This window comes from Mya arenaria, chromosome 10 (genome assembly GCF_026914265.1).
Source record: "Mya arenaria isolate MELC-2E11 chromosome 10, ASM2691426v1".
In the NCBI taxonomy this organism is placed as follows: Eukaryota; Metazoa; Mollusca; class Bivalvia; order Myida; family Myidae; genus Mya; species Mya arenaria.
Window position 1 is genome coordinate 36,580,149 of NC_069131.1, and position 17,695 is coordinate 36,597,843.

The 17,695-nt window shown below is 38.5% G+C and overlaps 2 protein-coding genes across 2 annotated transcripts; both read right to left on the reverse strand.

The window, feature by feature from the left end:
- Positions 1–1,335: 1,335 nt before the first annotated feature.
- Positions 1,336–4,146, reverse strand: LOC128204237 (uncharacterized). The gene is made up of 3 exons (XM_052905625.1): positions 4,065–4,146; positions 2,735–2,881; positions 1,336–1,542 (listed from the first exon to the last, which is right to left on the reverse strand). Exons 1-3 carry the CDS (start codon positions 4,114–4,116, stop codon positions 1,403–1,405), a joined length of 339 nt encoding a protein of 112 aa, XP_052761585.1. The 5' UTR covers positions 4,117–4,146; the 3' UTR covers positions 1,336–1,402.
- Positions 4,147–10,134: 5,988 nt separating this feature from the next.
- On the reverse strand, positions 10,135–16,500 carry LOC128205029 (uncharacterized). The gene is made up of 3 exons (XM_052906422.1): positions 16,393–16,500; positions 13,243–13,386; positions 10,135–10,322 (listed from the first exon to the last, which is right to left on the reverse strand). Exons 1-3 carry the CDS (start codon positions 16,451–16,453, stop codon positions 10,198–10,200), a joined length of 330 nt encoding a protein of 109 aa, XP_052762382.1. The 5' UTR covers positions 16,454–16,500; the 3' UTR covers positions 10,135–10,197.
- Positions 16,501–17,695: the final 1,195 nt, after the last annotated feature.

Below are 17,695 nucleotides of genomic sequence, written 5' to 3' on the forward strand. Positions count from 1 at the left end.
GTCAATCATATTATGTTTTTGGATCATAGTGCACAGACAGAATGTAACCCGGTTAGAGCTACCTTAGTTGTTTAACGTGCACAAGTGTATATCACTGTCAAACGGGGGCCCCTATTGATGTCCCTCCCTGAAGATGATTAGTATTTGTTTAATGGTGCGTCGGGAAATCGAACCTGCGACCCCTTGGTTGACTGTCAAGTGTGTTACCACTTGACCACGGATCCGCCAATAAGTACTCACAGTAAAATCTCGCTTTATATTGACTAAGGACGAGCCAGTGGTGCAGCTACATATAAGCCTTGTAGGTCTGGGATGGATGGATGTAATTGGGTCTTTTGTTTTGCTCCAGGAATGCTTCCAAATTGCACCATTTTGCTTCTAATTTAGAAAGAAATCGGGGGGGGGGGGTATCACCAAACTCACCAAGAACCATCGGGCATGCAAGTGTTTTTTTTTCCCTAGCTACGCCCCTGCGTGCCCATTTGTTCTCTATCTTAGGGATATCACCTTTCAACTTCTGGTTTACAAACTGATAAATTTTGTTAAATTATATATTTCAAATGGCTATTAGACCTTGATTAAATATATCGACTGGAAAAGCTTTATGAAATGTTATTTTCATGACTAAAAACACTACTAAACTTTCCTCCTTATTTTCATAAAGATAACTTTATCAAATTGCATTCCCTTTTACAAATTTAAAAATAGACTGTCCGACAAGATCTCACTTTCTTATAAGCGTCTAAAACTATGATGAAATCAATCAATGAGACGATTGGATAAACATAAACGCAGTTTAATTGCTGTTTTAAGAATGTTATTCACATTTCTGCTACCCGATTCTAACAAAAGAGGCTAATGAAAACAACTCTATGTCGTACAAGTCATTCTGAAATATCGCTGTGTATAAACTGTATCAGCGTTATAAAAAAGGGGGAGCAACAAACAATGAAGGTTACATACAACTAATAATTTTGTCAGACTTATTAAAAAGTTGATCTTTACCACTGTGTTTTCGGTAAAATGACCATGTCCGATGTTTGCTTGCAGACAATGATGTGAAAATGTAAACAAAAAAAGTAGATCGAGTAGATCAAGCATGTTTAGCCTGTCTGTTTTAAATCACAAATCATTCAGCTTCAAAGCCTTTAAATATGGAAGTTTACCAAAGGTCTGAGATGGTATACCCATGCTTTTGATCATTGTCATGTGTTAATTAAAAGAAATAAGGCATGTAACAATAAGTAGCCACTTTCGAGTTGGTTTAATTTGTCATAATGGCCTATGTTGAAAACGGTATGGGGGTAGGGTTTTCTTTTTTTAACATCATGTATGAACGGTTTGGTGTTCTCCTATATTAATTTGCGTTTATTATCATCAAATGCATACAGGTAAATGAGTTTCATTCAAGCGCACGTTTCCCGAAACCCGGCCATCGGGAGCAGATGCACTGTTGATCGTAGCAATGTCGTCTGCTGTCCTCACAGTTAAGGTTTGGAGCATTACCGGTAGCCGCATAACACTCGTTCGCGAGTACGCATACTGGAATAAACAGATGATTGTCAGTATAAGTGAAATGTGTTATAACACATCACATGCCATTTCTCTTGTGGTAATTTTAATTCCCACGCTCATCTAAACTGGAAAATACAGGCGTTTTTCATAAGTAGGTCATCGTACGGCGTTAACACATGCAATCGGAACCCCTCGGCTACTTTGCAACATATCTAACTATTCCGAAGCTTGCTGGAGCATTCGTAACTCCTCAGCCATTTTCCATCGAAAACAACCACGGAGGTATGTCGGTACATCATTCGAAGTAGTTCGAAAAAAAGGTGATTAGTTTTCTCAAAACTTCGACAAACCTGTTTTGATTGTGCTCCTACAGACGGCGGCTTTGTGAAAAGTTTTGTAAACGTGTTTTGAGAAACTAAACTCTTAATTAAACTCTGGTAAAAGACCGAATGTGGGACTGACTTTAAGCTACAAAGACTGCGCTAGATTTCATTCAATATGGTGAAGAAATGGTTTAGTTATCTTTGTTTAAAGTCTTCATTCAAAGAAAATATTGCCTTCCGACGGAGCATTTATGACGTTATCTCTAACGTGGTATACACACACTGATCTAGAGCTACAAAATCAGTGTGTGTATAAATTGCGTCATAAATGACTTTAAACAAAGATAACTTTACTATTTGATCACCAATTGAAATGAAACATGGCGCAGTCTACGCCACCAACAGGGCTCCGCCTTCTATATTTTACCAGAGTATGAATGAGAGTTTAGTTTCTTCGACAAACCTTTATACAAAACCGCAATTTGATAAAGCACATTATTTTTGAAACAGTTTTGTCGAAGTGGTTGAAGAAACTAATCAACTAATCAAACTCCGGTAATAAAACGAAGGCGGGGCTCTTTAACCCTCATAGACTGCACTTAGTTTCATTTAAAATGGTGTAGAAAAAAGAAAAGTTTCTCTGTTTTAAGTTTTTATTTTAAACGAAATATTGCATTCCGACATATCATATAAGACGTTTGTTGTCACCTGGTATACAAACACTAACAATGATTTTGAAACAAGGCCATAATAAGGGGGCGATTAGGGTTACATCTTGCCCAGGAAAAGGTAGGGTAGGTAGGCGGACACTGGAAAGGTTAGGGGACGGGATACCCGGACCAGTATTTGTTTCAGTTCTTAAACTCCCGTGATGCAACGCAACTGTGAAGCCTTACCATATGCTCCTCCCCCGCTGCACGTGCAGAGGCCGCCATTTGTATTGACACCTTGCCCATCAGGGTGCTGACAAATCACTGTAGATCCAGTAGCACAAACCGTTGATACAACGCAATCAGTGTTCACCGTGCAGATTTCGCCGAGAACTGAAGGTGTTAAAACATATTTGAACACGGGTATACATACATTTATAAGTGTATAGACAATAAAAATCATACCATCATACACTGTATTATTTCATTTTCATGTACTTTTTACCAAAAAATACTCGATCTGTACTATCCACTGGCGGCTCTATGGTGGGGGCACCCTTCGCGAGCCCCCTCTTACATCGTCCTAGTTTATTTTGTATTATAAAATTATTATATAGGAGAAAAAGTAATATTATACGCATGAATTGCACCATTTCGGACTAGAAAGTGTTAATTTTTGTTTAATCTTACAATATTTTAAACTATTTAAAGGGGCGCAACTCAAACGCTTACGCCCCTAAATTTCGTCCCCTCTACTGTCAAATCCTGGATCCGCCACTGCTATCAGACTGATTTTGAAGAAGACCAAGCCCCATTTTCTTGCAAGTTGTAAAACGTTACAAGCATATTTCATTTAGCCATTTCTTAATGAATTCCTCACTTAAACTTGAATCATGAATTGATTAAGTGAAAATGAGTTTATCAATATTATCGTAAAGAAAGTTTCATTTATAGTTCAAGAGCACTTAAGAATTTAAGTTTAACACAGATTATACCAAAGCAAATATAGTGTGCTAAGCTTGAGAATTTTTTAAGGGATTTAAGATTGTTCGAAAAATTGGGGCTATAATTTTTAAACAAGAGCGTGGCAAAGCGAACACCAACGCTCGTCATTCGGAACACCTCGGCCGGGTGTATATGGTCGGTTTACAATGTCATGAATCTTTACATCTAATAACGTTGTCAGTGGATCGCGTAGTTTTGTTTCCATTAAGCAGTTAAACTTTATGACTTTACTCATAGGAATATGAATTATGTATTCAATAATTCACTTCATTGGAAATCCGTTTAAACTTAGTAATACAAACTGTATGTTAAACACTATAATTAATTAATACTATTATTGAAAAATACGAACTACTAATGATAGGGAGAGTGTGTGTGGGGGGGGGGGGGTGTTTGTGTGCGTGCGTGCGTGCGTGCGTGCGTGCGTGCGTGCGTGCGTGCGTGCGTGCGTGTAAGCGAGAGAGAAAGAGAGGGAGATAGGGAGAGGGAGAGAGAGAGACGGGGTGGGATTTTACACAAAAAAAATTAACATCATTACGAAACAAATACAGTCACTAAGATAATCACTAACCTGCCGCTGCAACACAGCTGAAAACAAGGAGAGAAAGAGTAACGCTGTCCATGGTAAGATATCGCCCAAACTGAACGCAATGTTGGTGTGACCCGTTCTTTTATGGATGTCTGATAGCGCACAACTCGCCAAATCTGGTAACTGTCCTCATTAAGGTATCTGATGTAAAATAATTACAATTTTTGGTGTCAGATCAAATATTAGTTTGCATCATTTGAAAGGTTTGCTTTCAATGGAGCTTCAACCGGCGTATTCACCCCCCCCCCCCCACCTCGCAAAAAAAATATAAATAAACAAAATAATAAATAAATAATAAAATTAAAATAATAAATGAAAAAATCCAAGTTTACTTTTTATGTGAATATCGGAGGGAAAAAGAACCAATAAAATATGTACCCACATCCCACTGCTAACACTTTAAACCATATTAATTTCAGTTCTGATGGAGGGTCGCATGTCAAAATGTTGCGTCTCTAAGTTATGCCCCCTCTAACGTCTATTCTTGTTCTCCCCTGGTTTGGTACGAGGAAGAATATGTAAATCATACACCGAAAACAATATCACACATAAGGTATTTTGGCCATGAAAGTTGGATTAACCATTCAATTCAAATCAATTCACGTTTGATTTCAGTCGAAATAAAGAACATATAACACAATATACAATAATTTACTCTATTATGCGTTTTCGGTTTTTATTCTACATATTAGTATAGTAATATCTTTTCTTCCAAAGATACCAGGATATAAGACTTAACCTTAAAACTGCACTCTCACCGATTGAACGTTTTGACAATTTTTTTGTCTTATAGCAGACCAATTTCTGCGGAAAATGCATGGAAACCAGTTATATAAGACTGCTGACGAAAATCAGATCGCTCTTTTTCATATGTACGTTAAATATTGATGTTTCATGCATTTTTTAAAAGCGTAAGAAACGCTTTTAGCGCGATCTGATTTTTAGTCAGCAGTGTTATATGATTGGTTTTCAGATATTTACGCAAAAGTTGGCTAGTTCAAAGACAAAAAAAAAAATAAGAAAGTTGTCCAAACGGTAAATCTGTGATTGTGCAGCTTTAAGGCCAATGGCGCGATAAAACGAAAACATTTTGAATATTTTTATACCTCAGATACCTTGGGAGGTCAGTCACACATTGCGAAATGTCGATGCCATTAATGGAATTGCATGCACTTAAACTGCTATCAACGAAACTCTATTAGGCACACAGAAGTCGTATCAGTTATAATAAGCGTAAACCGTGATAGTAGATCATGCAACTTCAATTCACAGGAACGCTTGACCTATTGTGGAACAAGTTCTGCGTACATGTTCAGTCAGTTTAAAACACTCTCATTACACACGATTAAATGATCATGGCTACGCGAATGAACTCATAGGACAGATTCACATTTTACCGTTTAGTCGTGCTCTGATAGTTTTCATGTATATTGTTATGCGATGACTTGCGATCCGAACATATCCGAAGATGTTGCGTTCATCGATTGATAAACGCAATTGCCGAAAGGCAGTTCATTTAAGGAATGGAAGTTGTGGTGTAAATATTTATTCATTAATGCTTTATGTTACTTGTTGTTTATCGTTGTTGATGATATTTGAATAATAGTGACTAAGTATATATATACATGTGTGAATTATGTAAACCTGTATGCCATAATGTTTTGTTTTAGAAGGCCATATAGAAATATGTTTTATAGTTGACGCTGTAATTATGTCGATACACGTAGGCCCGGTTGTTTAAGACTCTAAACGACTCCTCTGATGTTGGTCTGGACCAACGTTAGCATTGACGTTAAAAAAAGTTGTTGACGTTAAAAATGGCCGCAATAATAGGAGCAATGGTCAATATTCGCAGAAAAAAAGGATTTCTAGAAATATTACCATCAACATGGACATTGATGAAATAGAAATGCGTAGGCGGTACAGATTTGGACCAAATGGTATTAAACTTGTTACTCAACTGATTGGAAATGAGCTGGAGCGGAATACCAGTCGCTCAAGAGCCCTCACAGTTCGGGACCAAGTTTTGCTTGCCCTCAGATATGCGACTGGCTCAATTATGCAGGTATATATTTCAAAAGTATTTAAGGGTTATCGTTATTTTATCAACTTATTTGAAATATCACTTACTTGTCTTCAGTCTTGTTTATTTAATATACTTGTTTTTACAAACTGTTTAAGGTAGTTGGTGTGTTACCTTCTTTAAATAAAGATGTTATTATTATTATTATTATTATTATTATTATTACTATTATTATTATTATTATTATTATTATTATTATTATTATTATTATCAAATGACCCAAATATATTGGCTGACAGCCAATCCAAGATGGCGTCGTCATAGATCGTGAACTATTGAAAAAGTAAGTAAACAATCTTCTCTACATGAACACGTGGATATTCAAGTCTGATTTTCTGTGTCTTTACCCAAGTTTATCAGGTTTGTGAGCAATGAAATCTGAATATAATAAATGTAGATAGCTTTGTGTAGCATTTGTAATAACTTTCATCCCTGTGGAATGATTGCTCACTCGGCGGTGGCAATATTCAAACAAGGCTGGCGCGCCTGGAATGTCGGGGCGTTGCTAGTTTCTTTGCCATTGACCGATAACAACAACAATACATATTATACAAAGAATTAAGGTAAACGCATATTTTTCTAACACAACTGTTCATATGCTGGTGCATATCAATACTTTCAACGCGCAGTTTAAACATTGCTTAATCGACTGTATGACTCAGGAATGGCACGATACCGTTAATTCATCTTCAAGATGCGATCTCTATAAACATGTTAAATCCTTACTAAATCCGGAAAAATATCTTTCCATAAACTTGTCACATAAATATGTCCGTGTGCTCGCGCGATTTAGGTGTTCAAGTCACCGGTTAAATATCAAAGTTGGCCGACATCTTAACATAGACAGAAATGACAGAATATGTGCGTCCTGCTTAATCAACGAGAACAGGCTTTTATTAGATGAATTTCATGTGTTTTTCATATGCCCAAGGTTCTCTACTGTAAGAAATCAGTTTTTATTTAGCTGGTACACGGGTCGATCTGACCCACATGTCTTTTACAGACTCCTAAAGTCAGATAATAGTTTTGTTATTCGACAAGTGGCAATATTTATTTTTTACTTGTTAATAATGGCAGATTGAAATTTGTAAACAATTTGTATTAAGCAATGACACCACTGTAGTGTAATTAATGATGTATATATTATAGTATGTATTTTGGGCCGGAGACCTTTATGTACTGAATAAAGTTGAGTTGAGTTGAGTTGAATAAATATACACTGTAACAACGCATTATATATAATTTGATTCGTACCGGATAAAGAGATATACATCTGGTTTTAATTTATATTCATATCATGTTGAGTGCTTGAGGATTTTTTTCACGTTATCATTTATGGTCGAAATAATCGTGGATGCTTGATTCGATCTTTTTCAAAGGTAAGATTAATTTTATTTTGAACTTAGGGATCGAAATTTGCATCTAAGAATCCCTAATCCACCAGAAGCTCTTTGTGAATCGGAACTCCTTGGGCATTTTCCCTCGATAATAACCTCGGGTGAATATGAACGGTTTACAATGTCATGATTCCTTACATTTAACTACGCTGCAAGAAGATCGCGTAGTAATTTCAATAAAGCAGAATCAACCTTCTGACTTTACTCATGGGAAGCGTATTTATTAATGCAATAAGTCTCTTCACTGCCAATTGATCTTATCGTAGTAATACAAAATACACATTAAACACTACAATTAGATTATGCTATTATTTAAATATTAAGAACTATACATCTAGTACCAGCATGCTTCCGTTGTTGTTTTCGATAGAAAATGGCAAAGGTGTTCCGAATGGCGCCTTTTGATACACTTCACCTCGTTGTTTTAGACCGGTAAAGGATTATTTGTGCATTTTCCGTGGTGGCAATTACAATCATTAATTGGTAATACATCTCTCAAAGAAATATACTTTTAATAAAGAAAGAAACCCGATACTGCGGCTGAACATAATTCGATTCATAAGATATCAAATTCAGGTAAAAACGTTTGAACAATTTTGAAATCAAATAAATAGGTTGTCCGTTTACCGCAGTGGTTAGCGCACTTGCTTCTCGCCAAGGCTACCCGGGTTTGATTCACGGCCTGGGCATACATGACTTTGGTTAGTGGTCACAAAGTCGGACAAGTGGGTTTTCTCCGGGTACTCCGGTCTCCCCTGCACCACAAGACCATATTCACGCGCAATATCGTGCCAACGAGAGGGACATAGTATAAGTTATCATAACTCACTTCACCACTGTGGGGGAATGGACACCAGATATAGCTCAAAAAGTGATAAATCGATAAGCGTTTGATTTTGACACATGGAACGTTTTCTATCATTTTTTGTATTTCATGGTTATATATTTATCAAAATCAAAGAGTTTCGAATAACTTGATCCTGTGCAATATACGAATATGATGAAAATGTGTCTGCTCTTTTGTATAATAGCCCAATTCTCGCCGAAAGTTGCATGATCGCTAAAAAATGTTCATTTATGTGGTACGATTTCAAACATAAATCAACAAATTGAAAATCAGAATAAAAACTGAATCGAGCGATTTCATTGTAATAACACTATCTAGTAATGTGTAAGATATCAATACGATATGTTTTGTTGTTACGGAGATATTCATACCTTTTGATGCCCTGGCGGTGTACTGGGGATAGATGAAGCAAATAAATAACTGCACAGGGGATAGCTATTACGTGGACTGAGGATAGTAATGATGTATTTAGAATAAAGAGACTGTGCTAATGGTCACGGCCATTTACCTATACGCGAGCTCGAGGAAAATTGTTTGATGTTGTCAATATCCAGGGATGAGAGCAAATAAATGTTGCTGTTTTTGTATCTGTATGCACTTAAAACTGTTTCATTCATACAGATTAGTTAACCATGATGTGTTTTTTACAAACATCAACGTTCGAGTCGCAAATATCTAAATATTTGAAATGCGCCGGTAATCTGATTTATTGAGGAACACAAAACATAAGGCCGTAAAATTTATGTGGTGTTTGTTATTCATATAATATATAGTATTGCTTTGTAAATCAAGTATGTATGTTTTTAAACACATAAAGCCATCAGTGGAGTACGAGATATTGTGATCAAATTTGGGACACGGGAAGCTTTTTTCTAAGCTTGGGTCGATGTTGCTATTACTTAGAACAGAATAATTGTCTCTGCTCGTTCACTTCAGTGAGAAAGTATGTATTGTGACCAACCCTGAAAATTAAGCAGATTGCATACATATGTTCATTTAGGAGAGCATGGATCAAACTCATTGTTTTCTTAAGTTGCTCAATAATTTTGTATCGAATTGTACTCGCACTTTTTGCAGATTATTTGAAAGTTGGAAATAGACATACATGTTTATTGTATATTAACAGCGTTATCATCAATTTTGTCCCATTTTTCATGTTTTCACCAAGACACATTTCTCAACTTTGAAACTATCCTCAGTACATAATACGGCTCCAGTACAGTACTGTGATCATATCTAAGGGTATATCTATAACAGTTTAAAAGTTACATTGCCAGTTCTTACAATCAAAATAGTTGAGCTTATGCTTGTGAAATCCTTCGATTCAGATTTTTTATTTATTCGATATATTTCCTAAAAATAACAATACTTGTCGAAATTCTGTAAGTTTCGAGGTGATCATCTCAGTTTTGAAGAAACATTTTTCGAGGTCTGCTAAATTGTAAGAACTTTAAAGTACACCATAGGCCAAATTTAGCATTCAGCTATTAGTCCAAACACTTGTTTCATTTGTGGATACGGTAGATATGCCCTTACACAGCAAGATCTTACCTCTGGTAAAGAAAAACAACTTCATAATTGTCTGTTTACTTATCACTTTTTGAGCTATATCCGGTGTCCGTTCCCATACTATGTTCACACTCGTTGTAAAATATATAATGTTTAAACTAAATCAAACATCAACAAACGGAACAAACACAACACTTAAAACAAATGAAAAATTACTACATGGAGCCACAGTTGCTTTATTACCATAAAAATTTTACATTTAGGAATTTATGCCAACGCTCATCTTCTGCCAATTGGAAATCGGGAACAGATGCACACTCCATCGTAACAGTGCCTGTCGCTGTCCGGACATTGGAGATTCGGAGCTAGGTTTCCAAAGCACAAAGTTCGGTTGCCACCACAACCTACAATAAATCAGATTTCTACAAGCAAAATACGCCAAAAAGAAATACTTTAAATAAAGTACCATAAGTCTCCAAAAAGTATTTAAGTCCAATTAATTGTGAAAAATGACGCCGTTGGATATGTCTAGTTGACACTATGACGGACCGCCAATCCAGCGACCGATGGCGGCTTATTTAGTTGAACATATTTATGCACCAGTCAATTGTAACCACACACCCTCCCCCCTAGGTCCGGGGGTATACTGGCAAAATGAGCCATGTTTTTCAAATTCCAGGTGGCCTTTCTCAAGGTATTCTTATGTGCGGGAGCATTTGGCGGGGATTTAACCAGCAGTTGGTTTGGCAGGACCGCCATTCCCCGGGACCTGGGGGGGGGGGGGCGTGGTTACAATTGACTAGTGCATTAATTCAACATAAATATCATCTAATGTAACACTGTTAAGCATTATATACATGATAAATTGCATCGAATTTAAACGAAAACAGAGCTTAAAGTGATTCTCTCCAACTGCTAATTTAAAAATAAATTTGTCAAACGAAACATATTAAAAAAACAATTGATAAACTGTTAAAAAATAAACAAACCAAAGAAGATATAATTTATTTTCTTAAAATGATAATATGGTTTATAAACACTGTGGAAAGTACTGATTCAACTTTCTGTTGTTCTGATTACGGCCTAATACAAATGGGGCAAGCGTAAGTCGGATATCGACCTCGTACATCTGTCATTTTGCATATAAAGCAAAGACGTACAGTCGAACCCCGTTCGCTCGAACTCGCTTGGTTCGACTTCCTCGTTGGCTCGAACTTGATATAAAAGAACCGATTTCTTCAAACTGAATGTTAGCATTCCCGCTTGGCTCGAATGTTGCGAGGCTCGTGATATTTCGCCGGTCCCTGTGAATTCGAGCCAACGGGGTTCGACTGTATATAATTATGCAACGATTACGAACTGTCTTAAGTCTAAGTCCGAACATAAATGGCAAGTTTTTGAAAATCCTATAATGCATTGTCAACATAATGCGCAGAAAAAATATTAATTCAAACTTTGACCTCTAAGCGTGATCTTGACCTTTGAGTCACAGACGTGGAGCTGAGTCACAGACGTGGAGCTTGTGAGCAACTCGCCACCACATCAGGGTGTACCGTATTGACCTTTTTTAACGATAATCTTTTTAAAACCGCCAAGATAACCAAGGAAAGGTGAACATTTTGAACTTTTGGCAAACGTTTACAAAATAAAGACTGTACAGTGCTCTAATAGCTAATTCATAAGAAAAAAAAATAAAAAAATAATTTGTTGTTTTCGTATTTGCCTAGTTATTTGTCCCTTCGGGCTCAGGCAAATACAGCTTAGCTCGGACAAATAATTGGGCACATATGAAATTAACAACATTATGATATAACATGTCACGTAATTTCTGTATTTATAATTACACATGTGTTATATAACATCATCATTCCGTATGTTTGTAAACTATTAAATAGAAAATTGGTAATATTCCAGCAAGTCACTATTTCATATTTTTTATGATAATTATCAAAGTAGTTAGTTTTCTTTCTAATTCATAACAGGAACGTGCGTCAAATTCTATATTTAAACAGGAAATGATGTCATTTACTAATTACAGACTGATTTAGTGCATTTCATGTATTATAACATTGTTGTTTTAGTGTATGTGTTGAATAAAATTTGAAAAATAAAATAAATTTAAAAAAATAAAAAAATATTCCGTTATCTAACAGGGTGTGTTGCACCAGTCAATTGTAACCACGCCCACCCCCCCCCCCCCCCCAAAGTCCGGGGGTATACCGGGGATAGCCGGGGAAATGGGCCGTGATTTAACCTTTCATGTGGCCTGCAGTGCCGGGTGAATGCGGTGGTTTTGTCTTTGCGCAAAATATAGCGGAAAATGGGCCTTACCTAGAGTCCCTGCGGTGCGGGGTCATTTGGCGGGGATTTTTACCATCAGTTCGTCCCCGCAGGGCGGGCATTTTACCCGGGGTTGGCTGGAACAAAAGTCAAAGTCCCCGCTATTCCCGGGGGGGGGGGGGGGTTAAAATTGACTGGTGCATAACTGGACACTGCTTTGTCAGCTTCTGATATCTGGCTCAACATCAACGTAGGTGTAACTGGGAGATCTGTTCTTGTTATTTTGTAAAGCATGTGAAACAAATAATGTGACACTCCTCGTCATTCTATAATTTTTACACCTCAACTTCCATTCCTTAAATGAACTGTTTTTCGGAAATTGCGAATATTTTCCGATGAACGTAACATCTTCGGATATGTTTCGATCGCGAATCATCGCATAACAAAATACATGAAAATTGAAAAATGTTTATTTTTTATTTATTTATCTTTTCGCGCGTTATAGTGACGTAATTCGATAAACTGTTTCCGGTTACGGTCGGTTCGCTCTATTTATAGATTGGGTGGAAAAGAATTGCTGTAAGGTTTTTAAAATGAAATGAAGCATTTTTTAAACAATTCTTGAATGAAAAAATGAACTATTGGCGTAAATATAAGTAATGAATTGCGGGATTGATGTCATTATCGGGATATGAACGCAGTTGGGCTGGTTAAAGAAAGCATGTCGAAATCCACACACCAGCCACACAACCAGCCCAACTGCGTTCATATCCCGATAATGACATCAAACCCGCAATTCATTGCTGAAATGAACAAATCTATTCAATTCGTCGAAATTATATGTGAGTAAGCTCGCTTACTAACAGATGAATCTCACGTTTTATTGCGCTCTTGTAAGTACGCTGATATATATAAGATATGTCAGCGTACATACAAGAGCGCAATAAAACGTGTTACCCCCCCCCCCCCCCCGACCCCCACCCCCTTCGCAACCGTATTCAGTGTATTTTTAAAAGTCAACACTTAAAAAAAACAACACCTTACTTGTATCTCCTCCACCTGAGCACGTGCAGAACCCTCCATTAGTGGTGACTCCACCTTCATCCGGATGCTGGCAAATCAAGGTGGATCCAGACAGGCAAGATGTTGCCATACAGTCACTATTTACCGTGCATACTTCGGCAAGGACTGAATTAAATAAAAATGAGGATGCCGTACAGTCACTATTTACCGTGCATACTTCGGCAAGGACTGAATTAAATAAAAATGAGGATGCCGTACAGTCACTATTTACCGTGCATACTTCGGCAAGGACTGAATTAAATAAAAATGAGGATGCCGTACAGTCACTATTTTTTTCGGCAAGGACTGAAATGAATAAAATGAGGTTGCAATACAGTCAATATTTACCGTGAATTCTTCGTAAGCGTTCTTCGTTTAATCGTATCTAGAGTTCTTAGTTGTGGTGCAGGAAGACATAGGTTCGATTCCCGGTTTGGCGCCACTTTGAGTTGTGGTTTTAGGAGACATGGGTTCGAAATCCGGTCCGGCAGCACTATTATATGAGTTGTGGTGCGAATAGACATGGTTTCGAATTCCGGTCCGGCACCACTATTATATGAGTTGTGGCGAGAGGAGACATGAGTTCAAATTCCGGTCGGTCATCACTATTATATGAGTTGTGGTGCGAGGACATATGGGTTAGAATTTCGGTCCGGCACCACTATTATATGAGTTGTGGCGCGAGGAGACATGGTTTCGAATTCCGGGCCGGCACCACTATTATATGAGTTGTGATGCGAGGAGACATGGGTTAGAATTTTGGTCCGGCACCACTATTATATGAGTTGTGGTACGAGGAGACATGGTTTCGAATTCCGGTCCGTCACCACTATTATATGAGTTGTGGCGCGAGGAGACATGGGTTAGAATTTCGGTCCGGCACCACTATTATATGAGTTGTGGTGCGAGGAGACATGGGTTTGAATTCCGGGCCGGCACCACTATTATATGAGTTGTGGTGCGAGGAGACATGGTTTCGAATTCCGGTCCGGCACCACTATTATATGAGTTGTGGCGCGAGGAGACATGGTTTCGAATTCCGGTCCGGCACCACTATTATATGAGTTGTGATGCGAGGAGACATGGTTTCGAATTCCGGGCCGGCACCACTATTATATGAGTTGTGATGCGAGGAGACATGGGTTCGAATTCCGGGCCGGCACCACTATTATATGAGTTGTGGCGCGAGCAGACATAGTTTCGAATTCCGGTCCGGCACCACTATTATATGAGTTGTGATGCGAGGAGACATGGGTTCGAATTCCGGGCCGGCACCACTATTATATGAGTTGTGGCGCGAGCAGACATGGTTTCGAATTCCGGGCCGGCACCACTATTATATGAGTTGTGGTGCGAGGAGACATGGTTTCGAATTCCGGTCCGGCACCACTATTATATGAGTTGTGGCGCGAGGAGACATGGGTTTGAATTCCGGTCCGGCACCACTATTATATGAGTTGTGGTGCGAGGAGACATGGTTTCGAATTCCGGGCCGGCACCACTATTATATGAGTTGTTTTGCGTGGAGACATGGGTTTGAATTCCGGTCCGGCACCACTATTATATGAGTTGTGATGCGAGGAGACATGGTTTCGAATTCCGGGCCGGCACCACTATTATATGAGTTGTGGTGCGAGGAGACGTGGGTTCAAATTCCGGTCCATCACCACTATTATATGAGTTGTGGCGCGAGGAGACATGGTTTCGAATTCCGGGCAGGCACCACTATTATATGAGTTTTGGCGCGAGGAGACATGGGTTCAAATTCCGGTCCGTCACCACTATTATATGAGTTGTAGTTTTAGGAGATATGGATTAGAATTCCGGTCCGGCACCACTATTATATAAGTTGTGGTGCGAGGAGACATGGGTTCGAATTCCGGTCCGGCACCACTATTATATGAGTTGTGGTGCGAGGAGACATGGGTTAGAATTTCGGTCCGGCACCACTATTATATGAGTTGTGATGCGAGGAGACATGGGTTCGAATTCCGGTCCGGCACCACTATTATATGAGTTGTGGTGCGAGGAGACATGGGTTTGAATTTCTGGCCGGCACCACTATTATATGAGTTGTGGTTTTAGGAGACATGGGTCAAAGTTCCGGTCCGGCACCACTATTATATGAGTTGTGATGCGAGGAGACATGGGTTCGAATTCCGGTCCGGCACCACTATTATATGAGTTGTGGCGCGAGGAGACATGGGTTTCGAATTCCGGTCCGACACCACTATTATATGAGTTGTGGTGCGAGGAGACATGGTTTCGAATTCCGGGCAGGCACCACTATTATATGAGTTGTGGCGCGAGGAGTCATGGTTTCGAATTCCTGGCCGGCACCACTATTATATGAGTTGTGGCGCGAGGAGACATGGTTTCGAATTCCGGTCCGGCACCACTATTATATGAGTTGTGGTTTTAGTAGACATGGGTTAGAATTCCGGTCCGGCACCACTATTATATGATTTGTGTTGCGAGGAGACATGGGTTCGAATTCCGGTCCGGCACCACTATTATATGATTTGTGTTGCGAGGAGACATGGGTTCGAATTCCGGTCCGGCACCACTATTATATGAGTTGTGGCGCGAGGAGACATGGTTTCGAATTCCGGGCAGGCACCACTATTATATGAGTTGTGGCGCGTGGAGATATGGGTTCGAATTCCGGTCCGGCACCATTATTATATGAGTTGTGGTGCGAGAAGATATGGGTTCAAATTTCGATCCGGCACCACTATTATATGAGTTGTGGTTTTAGGAGACATGGGTAAGAATTCCGGTCCGACACCACTATTATAATTTTATGAGTTGTGGCGCGAGGAGACATGGGTTCGAATTCCTGTTTCGACGCCACTATAATAATGTATTATCTGAAACTTAAGCTTTTGCTTTGACATTCGGCATCAGGTATCAAAGATTACAGCAATATTAATGCAAACCCAAAACGTCTGACTCCCGCCCATGCACGGTTAAAGTTGTTAAAGAAGTCAAGATCCGTTGGCTCAATATCCTAAGGACCGGCCAAAATACTTCGGGATCAACAACAACAACACCAACATCAGCAGCAAAATAAAACAGCAACATAATTTAACATTAACATATATTTTCTTTTCTACTTAATATTTCACAAACCTGCCACGAGGACACAGGCGAACACAGCGAATGTAAGAAATGTCAGAGAAACGTTAGCCATTATGCCCGCAGAAAACCTAGATCCGAACTGACACCGCTTCCCACGAGGCCAGACTTTTTCTGTAATGGTGATAATGACTTGGGTCAAAACAAGCCGTATTTGGTAACTGTCTCCATTTCTGAAGTATGGCACTGATTATATATAAGTACTGATAGAAAGGTCATATATACTAATACAACAGCTACTAAGGTGTAAAATAAAATGTCAAAATTTACCACTCCCGAACCCGACCGAAAACAAATGATCGACTTAATTCAAATGTATTTACTTAAAGTGTGAAAATGTCGGGTCACTTACTTAACCCGTAACGTATATAAGTATATAAAGTCAATACAACAAATATACAACTTGTTTACGTTGATCAAGATGCAAACACTATTTGGTATTGTTTCATTCATTTGCCGGAATCGGAAAAAAGACGCCATTTTGGAACGATATAAAGTTATTTATTTTACAACGATTGTGAAACGAGTTATTACAACATTATATTAATCACCCGATGGTTCAAGGTAAGTTCGAGGATACCCACCCCAAAGATTTCTTACTAAATTAGAAGCAACATAGTGCGATTTTGGAGCATTCCTAGATAAAAACACAAAGCACAATTACATTCATTTGATATGCACACAAACTTAAATATATAAACAATGTTTACAATAAAATCAAGCAATACACCCAGCACATAGTTTTTAAATAAACACCAGACTTGCTTTTGTTATAATAACGTTACATACAACTTTTGAGTTGAAATTAGATTTTAATGTATTTTTGGGTTATTTAAATTTTGTCCTTTTTCAAAATAGTTGTAGGCCTATGCCTACAAGTCCTATATGTAGCTACGCCACTGACGTGGAAAAAAACCCCGCTTGGTGACAATTGGAACGATATAAAATTTACTGACCCAATATAGAAATATGTGGGGTCACCGCGTGACCAGTCCTGGACCAATGGCGTTGCGTCATTCATGCTGGAGGCCTGATACAGCTTTGAATTTGTCCTGTTCGACCATACAACTGATACTGCACATGATCAAACCTAGCATATCATGCTTTCCTCACAATTAAACTGCGAACAAAACTGGATATTTGATACTAATTTTCTGTTAAGTTTAAATTTGTAGTGGCTGTGAACTTATGTCACACATTTCAACCTAAAAGCGTTCTAGCTCGACATGCACCTGATAACGCCGCTTGCATTCAGAAGACAGTCGAGTCTTTGTCGCAATACAGTACGGAATCCCGT

Bases quoted from the DNA above. Each gene is read 5' to 3' on its own strand.
- LOC128204237 (XM_052905625.1), bottom strand. From the start codon at position 4,116: ATGGACAGCGTTACTCTTTCTCTCCTTGTTTTCAGCTGTGTTGCAGCG. The intron at 2,882-4,064 runs GTTAGTGATTAT...TAACACCTTCAG, and splicing joins CAGCTGTGTTGCAGCGGCAG to TTCTCGGCGAAATCTGCACG. The intron at 1,543-2,734 runs GTAAGGCTTCAC...TGTTTATTCCAG, and splicing joins CAGCGGGGGAGGAGCATATG to TATGCGTACTCGCGAACGAG.
- LOC128205029 (XM_052906422.1), bottom strand. From the start codon at position 16,453: ATGGCTAACGTTTCTCTGACATTTCTTACATTCGCTGTGTTCGCCTGT. The intron at 13,387-16,392 runs GTTTGTGAAATA...TATTTAATTCAG, and splicing joins CGCCTGTGTCCTCGTGGCAG to TCCTTGCCGAAGTATGCACG. The intron at 10,323-13,242 runs GTAAGGTGTTGT...GATTTATTGTAG, and splicing joins CTCAGGTGGAGGAGATACAA to GTTGTGGTGGCAACCGAACT.